Genomic DNA, 12,500 nt, shown 5'->3' on the forward strand with positions numbered 1-12,500 from the left:
AGGTGATATCTCTGTCCCCGTAAGCATATAACAATTACTTTCATATCCAGATCATTATTACAATTAAGTAACTAAACTGGCAATTTTACAATAATAAAGTTTTCTGAGTAGCCACTAGTTATGTTAACTCAGCATTGGCTAATTACAGCATGAAAAACCAACTAAGATGCCATTTAATCTTTCTCTCTCCAAAAATCTAATTATTGGTCTTGGTACCTTGTCCAATGTTATACCACAATCCACGAGTATGTAGCTGGAATATAAAATTTAGACCGAAGGCCAAGGGATAGGACCTAATAAGTCATTCAGAACTGAAAATAATGATGAAACAATTAATATTAGAGGGTGGAAAATGAGATGGAAGAAAGAGAATATGAACAAAGGTACATTACAAAGAATAAAAGAGGTTGCAGGTAGGGGCTGAAGGGGTGCTTCAAAGAACCTTATGTAGAGCCTGCAGTCACACATACATTTGTTTGTATGATGTTTTTACGTTGCATGGCACATGCACGTAGTACAGTGCAATCTCTTTCTCTTTGTATGATACTTCCCCCATAGTAGTTACATTATAAAAAATTTTCATGTTTCTCTTCCTCCAAACTTTTTCAATGCCCTCATTGAATATTTCAAGCCATATTGTTCCATAATTACCACATTACTATAGGGATCTTTTACTTTGGGTCTCATTTATCCCTTTGTCAGATTTGCTCATTGTATAGTATATACTATTCCTTATAAAATGGACCAAAACTAAATTGATGTTATTTGTGAAAATGTCAAAATCCAAGAGGAAAAAACTGAAAATTGCAGGGATAAGTTAAATAATGTTCTCCAGTTATTGTTCAAGCACTCAGAAAAAAGTCTGGGTTATTCCACCTTCATGATCATTTTCATTTACTGATTTAGTTAAATAAGAATACAGTTTTCATCCGTTATTAAAAAGCCAACTTCATGAATCTTTCGGCATCTTCTGAGACCTAGAAGTAAGGAAACTTTAAATGCTGTTACAAAGAATTTAATTTATTAAACTTCATGAAATAAAAGGAACAGTGTGTAGCAAAAATATAGTTTATTTTTATATAAAATTCCAAAGAACTTCAGATCCCCACATTATAGAAAATGGCTACGCACATAACTACTGTTACAAGTATTACAAGTACTCAGTACTAAAGACACAAGCTCCTACAGAGTACATTTCTATTGAATTTTTCATACATATTTCTCATCCAAACCCATAACCTATTAAAATTCTCAATTATAACAGTGTTTTCAAGTCACTTGGCATTAACAATTCTCATGGATATTTGGCTTCTCAATGAAGCACAACATATGATTATCAATATCTTTTATTCACACAATATACAGCTGTATCCCTTGTTTTGTGATAAGGATCAGCAAACCCTCCAATAAAATTTTTGGATTGCTAACCCTAGAATCTAAAAAATTCAACTTCTTTTTCTTCATAAAGAAGTGTCATCCAGACAAAAAGGTTAACAGCAATTACAATCCTCACGAAAAATTATCTCCTGGATCATCCACTTCTTCTTTGATAAAAATCTGATCAAATTCACGGACTTGACCCTCTGGTTCTTTGGCAACAACTGGGGCAGGGTCTTTTATCACCGAGTCACTGACAACTAGATGTGTCTCAACAAAGCTACTTGCCATCCCTGGCATTAAGTGTGTTCTTTCCCCAGATTTACCCTGCAACGCCACATCAACGTTCAAGTCTTTACTTCTTGCAAAACCCTCTTCCACTTCACTACCAATGAAAGATTTTTCTGAAGAGTGACTACATTTCTTATGAGCCCTTAAACTTCCTTCATCATTATAATTTAAGCCACACTCTTCACATGTATATAATTTTGTTCCAGTGTGGCTCTTCATGTGTTCGTCAAGACTGCTTTCACTGTACAGAATCTGCCCGCACTCAAAACAAGGATACAGATGTTGACCTGAGTGAGACTTCAAGTGGATCTTGAGAGTCGCCCTGTCTCTGAAGTCCTTGCCGCAGACAACACACAAGAAGGGTTGTTCGCCCGTATGTTTCATCCTGTGTCTTGTAAGATGTCCCTTTTGAGTAAAACTGAGCCCACAAAAGGCACAGGAGAAAGGACGTTCCCCTGTGTGTATCCTTATGTGTTTGTAAAGAGTTCCTTGCTGGGTGAACCTTTTATTACATATACTACAACTATATGGCCTTTCTCCGGTGTGTTTTCTCATATGTTGCTTCAAGTGATCTTTAACAGTGAAACTCTTCCCACAGACATTGCATTGGAAAGGCCTTTCCCCCATATGGTTTCTCATGTGCAAATTAAGGTTATCTTTCTTCATAAAATTCTTGCCACACATGTCACAAGAAAATGCTCTTTCCCTTGTGTGCACTCTCACATGGTTACTATAACTATCCTTATGAATGAACTTCTTTCCACATATTTCACAAGTAAATGGATCATCCATTGTATGTATCTTCGTATGTTTATCGAGGCTTACTTTGTGTATAAACCTCATACCACACACATTACAAGCAAACGGTCGTTCTCCAGAGTGTATCCTTGCATGCTTATCAAGGTTTGCCTTCCGAAGAAAGTTCTTCCCACATAACTCGCACGTAAATGGTTTGTCTCCTGAGTGAATTAATTTATGACTTGCAAGGTGTCCTGCCTGAATGAAACTCTTTCCACAGAGCTCACAAAAGAATGGCCTCTCCCCAGTGTGTATTCTTTTATGTTGGTTTAGTGCACCCTTTTTGTAAAAGGTCTTACCACATATAGAACAAGAAAAAGGGCGTTCCCCTGTGTGTATTATCATATGCTCCTCAACACCTTCTTTGTAAACAAAATCCTTCCCACAAACACTACAAACAAATGGTCGTTCACCCGTATGTATTTTCTTGTGTTTGTTAAGGTTACTCTTTTTAACAAAACTCTTGCCACAAACATCACAGGTTAAGGATTCATCTGTGCCTTTGGCAGCACGAGGCCCAGAGTCACCTTTTTCTGATGACCTCGCTCCTTTCTTACGGACAGGAGGAGGTGTTGCGGGAGAATTCTCCCTAATAATCATCCTGAGTTTTTCTGACAGTCTCACTCCGGTTGCCTTTGAAGAAGAGGTAGATGGCTGGTCTTCTCTACCACTTACCACACTGTTTTCACAAGAACTTATCCCATTTTCTGGCTTCTCAGAATTCTCTTTTTCAACAGATGACGATGAGGTAGTTGGTGCGTTGTCTCTAAGGTCTGCTGTACATTTTTCAAAGTTTAATTTACCCTCAGTCCTATGAGATTCAACCAATGATGGGGAGATTTCAAAACGTTTCTTCGTCATATCCAATGCAGCAGAAAAATTGTTACTAATGCCTTCATCATAAGGACAGCGTTTCAAATCCTGTCCTTTAGGACCTTTTAAAGATTTTTTCAAAATGCTGACTTTACTTTTTGTGTCTATTTTCCCATCTACATCAGCTCTCCCTGATAAACTTGTCCCTTTGTCATATGACAATAAATGGCTAGGAGATTTCTCTCCAATATCTTCTTCCTCTACTTTTATATAAACATTTTCAACATTCATTGTCACTCCTAGCTAAATGCCTACTTTTACAACCAACGACTTTCTCAAAGTTTTCCTATACATAAAAGTACAGGTATTCTCATAATGTCCTCATCTTTCTGAAGCAATGCTATCAAGCCCTATTTCTTATGTACACTTCAAAGTATTAACTAATGTAACATTGTGCAAAAACTAGCCCTATCAGACAAGCAGAAATTTACATTTAACCAATGCCACATATTTTTCTTCACCTCTTTCTAACTACATAGAACAGTCAACAAAACCAACAGAGTATATATCCAATCAAAATGTGCTTTAAGCTTAGTTTTCTAAATGCATCTATGAAACTTAACATAAAATGACATCCAAACTACATTATATAAGATGCATAATAATAATATTAATTCCTACTTCATATACAATCTTTCGTTATGTCCTGTAAGAGAGTCTTCTTTGCAAATCTTGACGTTAAAATGGTCTTCTTTCTAAAACAGTACTGTACAATATTTATCAACTGAAGTGAAGGCAGTAAAATTAAATGATCTAAATAGCTTAACTCATCATTCACTTAGCAATCATTAATGAAACTGGCATCATAGTACATGGCCATTGTTTTTTCACCCGCATAAAAGGTTATATACCACCCTTCACAATTCTTGATATACTATCAGGAGCATGGTACCACTGAGAAACTTTGAAGTTAAGGTTCGTTGGGCAAAATTGCCAATTTCTAGGCTCCAAATCAGCTGAAATCTGAAAGAGAATTGTTGAAATTTCAGATATTGGTATCCTAATTTTTTGTAAAGTACTACAGTACAAAATAGCTTGTATGATATGCTCTTAATTAGACATATGATGGGTGGGTTACAAAATGGTCATGCATCCTAAATATTTCTAGTACTTAAACAATCTTCCTTGCAATGCTCTGTAAAAAAACGAATGGCTTTTCTTAAAACATTTAGCATTAAACTGTTGCAAACACAGCACTTATCATATGCATACTATGTAGAGAAGGATGCAAATTTTCTACCACCTGAACTAATAATTTATTTAATGGCATTTGCCTTTAGGTCCTCATGAGATAAAATGGATCCTTACACACTACTTTGTAAACTACCAACAGCATATTACTGTACCTTGTCAGAAACGTCAAACTGCAGTAAGGCTGTGCAAAAATGCCACTTCTATTCCTTCAAATCATTTGGAATCTGAAAAAAAACAATTGTTAAAACTTCAGCTTTTGTCAACTAATTCTATTGTAGTTTTTCATATCTACTCTTTCTTAACTACATATGTGCTGGATAAGTTAAAAAGTAATTATGCCTACCAACCTGGTGATTTTTAGGCCCCTTTCTTAACCATCCTGGCCATATCTCAAGTTGGGTAGGTACTTTTATCTACATCATTCCTATTATGACAAAACAGACTGCAAACACACACCTACACACATGCTTTACAATGGACACTCATCAATATACTTCTTGCAGTCTAAATCAGGACTGCAGACCATGTTTGTTCAAAATATGCAAAAACTGCTTTGTTCCACAGTTAAACGGGCACAAAAAAGTGATCACATGTTCATTAAATTCCTTCTCATCCTTGTTGTTCAAGCTAAATATTTCTGAGCAACATTATCAGCAATAGCCAAACATGTTCATGAACACGGCACAGTTATAGGTGGAAAATATGTCAATGATAACTGGGACAACGTCTGGGTGAAACTGCTGAATACTTTTGTCATCCGATTCCTGCCAGTCGCCGACTGGAATATTTACTGCTTTTTGTTGATGTGTACGATATTATTATTATTGTTAAAAAATATCCACAATTATAAATTAAACTGTGAATTTCTTAACATTATTATTATTATTATTATTCAATAGATAAAACCTATTCATATGGAACAAGTCCACAAGGGCTATTAACTTTTATTTCAAGCTTCCCAAGAATGTGGTGTTTATTATGAAGAATTAAGAGGAATTAAAGTGACATACTGAAAGATGAGATTCCACTCGTAAAAAAAAGTAATAAATACATAAAAAATTATTAAAATGCAAGAAGAAGAGTATTAGGGTAATAACGCAATGCATTTCCGTTTGAAAGTACGAATTTCACAATGGCACGACATCCTCTGGGATTGAAAAAGAAACCCACAAAATCACTTTGTAACTTGTTTACCTCTAAGTATTTACATTTAGTTTTACTACACACTTGAGTACTTTCAGGCCCTATCTGTTGCTCATTTTCAAGAGATGTTTGGGATGTTAGCCTGGGTCAAGGCCCAGCAGTCTTCTGGAACTTCTTCAGAAGAAAACTGAAAGAAGTTTTTGTTTGGTTCCTCTGGGATGCTGTTCCGCATTATAACTAGAGGAATGCAGCGCTAGACTACCGTTTTACCAATGTCTGCGTAATTCACCTTGTTACCAAACTTCGACAACCGTTTTCAACTCAAGTTGGGTAATGCACCTACTTATAAGAAATTGGACTGTATTTAGGTATGTAAGAACAACTGGTATTTATGTAAGAATAAATGGTATTTATGTAAGAATACATGCAAGTGGTTTTGTATGTAAGAATAAATGGTATTTATGTATGAATAAACGAATAACAACTGCCAAACCAAGGTGCAGGATGGGTGACGTTGAATTCATTGCTAGGTTAACAATAGGTTAATTTAGGCTACTGCTACCTAGTCTATAATAAACCTATATAAAATTATTAGAACACGTATATGGCTAATAAATATTATGAACATTATACTAATGGGTAAAAATTATTAAACAATAGGCCTTGAGTATATCATTAACCGTCTGTAGGCCATTGACATAGGCCTACAGAATTTGTCTTGGGCATATACCTAGTATGCCCCAATTAGCCTAGGGTATATGCCTATACATCAGTAATCATATTAACAGACATTATAAATTGTATATCTGCAATTTAAATAGAGTAAAATTGTAGTTAAAGTAGGCCTAAGCACGAAAATAAATCGGCAATTCAAGGCAACACACCATATGCCGCTTAGGCCTACAAGGGTCAATGGATTTATAAAGATATTAAAGTAATTTACGGCAAACAACGAGGACCTCCTGAAGATTAAGATCGAAATCCTAATTTTAAATTTGTAAATGAAAAGTCTTGACTATCTTCGGTGCCGGTAGGCCTACGGGATCTTTTTTTCTTTCTTTCTTTCTTTTTTTAATTTTAAGGTCAAAGGTTCGAGGTCAAGACGCTTTTGAAAATCATGGAAAAAAATGATGAAATGACGAAATCACACGAAAATCACCATTTGATAAAGTCCTGCGGCGAATTTCACTTTAAAAACTAAGAAATCTTGAAAATCGTGAAAGTCAGATCACTGGTTTGTTGACGTTTTGTGGGCAATCGATGGAACCATAGATATCATATAATAAATTTTTTACACCTTGGACGAGACGTCCGCCATCTTGGAAGGAGATGGTGGCTGCTTGTTAGAGGAAGAATTGAATAAAGAAAAAGATTATTTTTATATACATTTACATAAACAAACAACAATAAAAAACTTTAGAAAGACTTCAGAGCGCCATATGCTGTTTTATAATGTTTATGCATGGAAGAGACGTTCGCCATCTTGGAAGGAGATGGAGGCTGCTTGTTAGAGGAAGAATTGAATATAAAAACGTTGGCTTGAGATCGATTTGCATAAATAAACAACAACCAAAAACTATAGGATGACATCAGAATTTCGCCCATCTTTGAAGGAGATGGAGGCTCTTATTAGATGAAGAATAAAATAGAAATGCTAGATGTCGATCGCTTTGCGTGAAGAAACGACGCTAAAACCTTTCAAAATAATTCGTAGCGCTGTAATCTTTATGATATCGGCATTTCTTATTCTTAACCTCTGCCAGAGAGAGAGAGAGAGAGAGAGAGAGAGAGAGAGAGAGAGAGAGAGAGAGAGAGAGAGAGAGAGAGAGTCCTGCTTGTTTTGATAAAGGGACAATGCAGGGCTTTAGTTCTGAAGACTAAATTAACCAGCAATTACTGACGGTGTCATTCATTCATTAATACACATTATGGTGTTTTAATGTGTAGTGCAGTAAGCCACATTGTCTAGTACAATAAGCCATATCGTCTAGTACTATAAGCCACATTGTCTAGTACTATAAGCCACATTGTCTAGTACTCACATCGTCTAGTACTATAGAACCACGTTGTCTAGTAACTACTATATAATCTCTTTAGCCACGAGCCACCAGGCGTTTTTTAACGTTTCATTTGGAAAAAGGGATCACAGTGAGAAAGTATAAGTCTCTTCTATGTTACTAAGGCTGCAGGAATGACTAGATTCCAGATATTGGGAATTGTTCCTGGTTAAGCCATAGCAGTTGTCACCTTGAATCAGTTTGCCAGGCAGATTATCTGTCATAACTACACAAGTTTAGGCATAATAAGGACGTTCGTTTCTACTCTCCTGTTTATTTTTGTTTGTTTGTGCATAATCTCTCCGTCTGTTTATTTCCATTTTAATAATGAACCAAACACAAAGATAACCTTTGGTTCTTCTTTCAGAAAAAAAAGGAAGACTGGACAAATCGTTAGAAATCTCGAGTATGTGGAATTTAACAATATAAACTAGAAGAATAGGCATGAATATCACTGATAAATACAATGTATACTGGATATGCATTCTATATATTTTTGTTATACATATGACCCTATAAGCGGACAAAATTTTAGCTCAATTTGTGTTTGACATAAGAGCTCTGACGAACCAGTAGAACTCAAGACCAGACAAATGTACAGTAATGAACAGACCGATGAAAAACAAAACAGGTGTGCATAGATTAGGCCAAGATGGTGCATATTATATAAATACTCATTATGAAGTTACTCACAGATCTGATGTATAATGTGCACACACACACACACGCACACACATAGGCTATAGATCCTGACTGGTTTCGCGTCTAGCTAAGATTTTTTTCCCATTGACTGGGAAACTTCAGAGCTGATGAGGTATCTATAAGAACAATAATAAGATGAAATAAAGAATTCTCTTGACAACGCTAAAGGCTGGGTCAGCATTCATACCCTATGTCTCATTTGTCCTTGAGGTGCTCTATATATATATATATATATATATATATATATATATATATATATATATATATATATATATATGTAGTATGTATATATATATATATATATATATATATATATATATATATATATAAATAAATAAATATATATATATATATATATACATATATACTATATATATATATATATATATATATATATATATATATATATATATATATATATACATATATATATATATATATATATATATATATATATATATATATATATATATATATATATGTATATATATATATATATATATATATATATATATATATATATATATATATATATATATATATATACACATACATACATCATACATATATATATATATATATATATATATATATATATATATATATATATATATATATATATATATATATATGTATATATAAGGTCTATATTTATGCACAGTTACAAATAAAAAAAACAAATGGGTTAGTTCCAAAGTGATAGTTTAGATTTTAAAACAATGAAATGAAGACATTGTTTATTATTAACATGTGTCAACTAAAGGCTGTTTTTAATCAATTTCTATTCTTCTGAGAAACAAAATATAAAAGAAAACCACAATCTCGCTTAGATAATAAATGTTAGCCAGATGACGTCATCAATCACGTCGGCGAGCAGAACAGGGTGCCAGATGACGTCATCAATCAGGTCGGCGAGCAGAAGACTGTACCAGATGTGTGGCCATGAATCCACTCCAGATAACCTGTAGAAAATGAACGGACGGGTGAATGTCACTTCAAGAAACCTCAATTGTCTTTTTGGTTTTGTCACTTCAGTTGTTTTGAACCAGTCGTTTGATTCACACAATGATACGAGATGTATACTTAATGGTTTCTAGTTTTCATATGAATAAGAATGATTCCTTAAAACTTACGATTAACTCGTGTGTAAACACCTGGTTTCCCAGGAGCTGCACAGCCATCACCCCAGGAGACGATGCCTATTTCTATCATGCGCATCGTACCTTCATCAATGGTGACCAACGGTCCTCCGGAATCGCCCTAGGAAATACAAAGCCCGAGAGTTAAGGCTAATATGGTTTGGGCATTCTGACGACAAAGGATGTCGAGAGATGTGTTGTAGGAGAGATCATGGAAATAGAAGTTTTGGGGACACGGGGGAGAGATAGGCCTATGTAGGACCCACTCAGCCTAAGGGGAGATGGAGATATTGCATTTGAGAAGACAGGAAGTTCAAAGTAATAGACAGAGGAGGAACAAGAGAGAAACACCCACCTAGAAGAGGCTTGTTAGAAACAACGACCTCGACTGGGGATTAAACTGCAAAGAAGATCAAGCACCTATTACTGGACAACGATTTAAGTGATGGACTGAAATCTTGCAAGGTACAAGTAGTTTTGAGCGTCACGAAGAATTGATAAGACTTATTCGGTTACTGGCAAAGAGTAGTTCATCATAAGCTTACGATGATGTTGAAGGCTGGTGAGGAACTGCATTTTGGAGATATGTTGAAAGATCTTTTTTTTTTTAGACTAAATCCTTCTTCATTCAAAGGTCTTACCTGGCAGGCGTCTCGTTCTCCCTCGTCCAGACCAGCACAGAGCATATTTTCTGTGACGACCTCTTCGTACAGCTGGGAGCACTTGGCATTGGTCATCGTGGGCACAATCACTTCGTGGAGTACGCTTGAGGTATCGCCGTCTGCAGTATACATTAGAACAAAATATGTTTTGTTAAAGAGCATAGGCTTAGAACGGATGACTAACATTCTTTGTCATATTCAGATATTAGTTGCTTTTTTTGTGTGGCTCGGACTGAACATCCGTTAAAGCAAAATATGCTTTTTACTCATTTGCTATTCTTTAAGACAATATTAATACATTTAGGACTTTTTATGCGTCTAATCCTTCTCAAGAGGGTTTAGACGCATGGGCAAAGTTATCCAGAACAATTTTGGTCTCTGTAATAAGAGTTTGTTGATAAAACCTCCCCCCCCTTATTTTGTAAAAACTAAGTGAAAACTATCAGGGAATATTGAGGCAAACTTAGACTACCACACTCTGAACGTGAGCTATATGAAAATCAATCAAGTTGTTACTCGAGTCTCCAGAACAATAACTGGACACATTTAAAAAAAAAAAAAAAAAAAAAGCACGCTGGAACCATCTATGGGTGACTATGAGAAACAGCACAAGAATTGTTAGTTACTAACATTCCGAAAGCTTTCCCCATCCAGTCACTGTGGCGTTGACGTTTTCGTACAGATTTCCAGCAGGTGGCAGACAGACTGGGGCGATCTCGTTGTTGGCAGGGAAGTCGACTGGTGTTGATAGTCTGAGCAGGGCTATGTCGTTGTCTTGTGTATAGGAGTCAAAATCTGGATGTGTGATGATCTGTAAAACCGGAGAATATCAACACTGGTTCATACTAGCTCTCTCTCTCTCTCTCTCTCTCTCTCTCTCTCTCTCTCTCTCAAGTAGCTGTAATGATGTCTAGATCCGGGTCGATTTCAAGATCCAAATGAACTTTTACAATGTCTAGAGTGCGAATCTTACATAAAATATAGTGCCCAGAACTTTACAATATGAAGTTCTGAGTTATTGACTTATACAATATTTTGATTCCATAACCATAAACCCGAATATCTAAATGGCGCCGATAGTTATCAAGACTAAAGGTGAGTTTACACTAGGCTTCATCCCCACGCTGCCTGCGTATGACTCATCTCCAACTCCTCCCAAATTCTTGTTAGCCCCGCCTTCTGGACTGCTCATTAGGATGAGTTAATGGTGTGGCGTGACTCTTGATGAGCAGTCCAGTAGGCAGGGCTAACAAGAATTTGGGAGGAGTTGGTGGGGTGAAGTCTAGTGTAAACTCACCTTAAGACCTATCAGGAGCTTGTGACGGTATTTGCATCAAGAAATCACACTAGATAAAATGTTAATTATTTTTAACTTTACAGTTTTACTTCTCATTAAATGGCAAGAGGTCTATTTACTCTCATCAAATGGATTAAGGGTTTGTTTACTTCTCATTAAGCAAAATAAAAGTTTGACTTCATGAGACGGAACTAATACTTATTTTACTATTTACTTCCTGGAAGTCTGGTGAGGTCTTGTCTGCTTCTCAAAAGACTAAATACTATCCTATTTAGTTTCATATAAAGGATGGAGGTTGCCTTTACTTCAACTTGACCTCTTGATCAATAAAAATAGGTTTTATTTATATTATTTCCCACTCTCTCTTACCTCACTGACTCTCCTCTTTTGAATGGAGTCTGATTCAGACGCTGTGCTCCAGTCATGTTCCCCAAGAACGGCGGTGACCATAGCAGGAGAAAGTCTGGAAAAGCAAAATTGGTCATGGAAGAGGCACAATATCTGGAAAGCAGAATGTCATAGGAAAGAACAGTATATGGAGTGCAAAATTATTAGCAAAGCACAATATCTTAGAAGTAGAATTGGTCATGGAAGAGGCACAGTATCTGGAAAGTAAAATTGGTCAAGCAAGAAGCACAATACCTGGAAAGCAAAATTTAGCAAATCACAATATCTGGAAAGGAAAATTGGTCATGGAAGAAGCACAATATCTGGAAAGCAGAATTGAGCAAGAAAGAAGTACAATATCTGGAAAGTAAAATTGGTCATGGAAGGAGCACAATATCTAGAAAGCAGATTTGATAATAAAAGAAGCAAAATATGTGGAAAGCAAAATTTAATAGGGAAGCACAATATCTGGAAATCAAAGTTTATTAGGAAAGTGCAATATCTGGAAGGTAAAATTTATTAAGGAAGCACAACATCTAGAAAGCTAAGCTAATCATGAAAGGAGGACAACATCTGGAAA

General features: G+C 35.6%; 2 protein-coding genes across 3 annotated transcripts in view; both read right to left on the reverse strand.

The window, feature by feature from the left end:
- Nucleotides 1-1,050: 1,050 nt before the first annotated feature.
- On the reverse strand, nucleotides 1,051-6,986 carry LOC135212954 (oocyte zinc finger protein XlCOF6-like). Of its 2 annotated transcripts, none has more exons than XM_064246711.1 (3): nucleotides 6,836-6,986; nucleotides 4,686-4,757; nucleotides 1,051-4,302 (listed from the first exon to the last, which is right to left on the reverse strand). In XM_064246711.1, exon 3 carries the CDS (start codon nucleotides 3,568-3,570, stop codon nucleotides 1,510-1,512), a length of 2,061 nt encoding a protein of 686 aa, XP_064102781.1. In that variant the 5' UTR covers nucleotides 3,571-4,302; nucleotides 4,686-4,757; nucleotides 6,836-6,986; the 3' UTR covers nucleotides 1,051-1,509. The 2 variants fall into 2 exon arrangements, with proteins under 2 accessions (XP_064102781.1, XP_064102782.1); XM_064246712.1 differs by lacking the exon at nucleotides 6,836-6,986 and adding an exon at nucleotides 6,620-6,751.
- A 2,100-nt stretch (nucleotides 6,987-9,086) lies between these two features.
- The window catches only part of LOC135212957 (trypsin-1-like), a 12,998-nt gene continuing 9,584 nt past the window's right edge, over nucleotides 9,087-12,500 (reverse strand). Inside the window, exons 9-13 of the mRNA XM_064246714.1 lie at nucleotides 11,903-11,996; nucleotides 10,867-11,047; nucleotides 10,216-10,355; nucleotides 9,569-9,695; nucleotides 9,087-9,397 (exon numbers count right to left, since the gene is read on the reverse strand). Of these exons, the coding sequence (XP_064102784.1) occupies nucleotides 9,339-9,397; nucleotides 9,569-9,695; nucleotides 10,216-10,355; nucleotides 10,867-11,047; nucleotides 11,903-11,996 (601 nt within the window). The 3' untranslated portion in view covers nucleotides 9,087-9,338. The remainder of the gene's footprint in view (nucleotides 9,398-9,568; nucleotides 9,696-10,215; nucleotides 10,356-10,866; nucleotides 11,048-11,902; nucleotides 11,997-12,500) is intronic.

The sequence above is a fragment of the Macrobrachium nipponense genome, chromosome 42 (assembly GCF_015104395.2).
Source record: "Macrobrachium nipponense isolate FS-2020 chromosome 42, ASM1510439v2, whole genome shotgun sequence".
Taxonomy (NCBI): domain Eukaryota; kingdom Metazoa; phylum Arthropoda; class Malacostraca; order Decapoda; family Palaemonidae; genus Macrobrachium; species Macrobrachium nipponense.

What these genes read in the sequence shown, in the direction of transcription:
- LOC135212954 (XM_064246711.1), bottom strand. Translation starts at nt 3,570, where the DNA reads ATGAATGTTGAAAATGTTTATATAAAAGTAGAGGAAGAAGATATTGGA.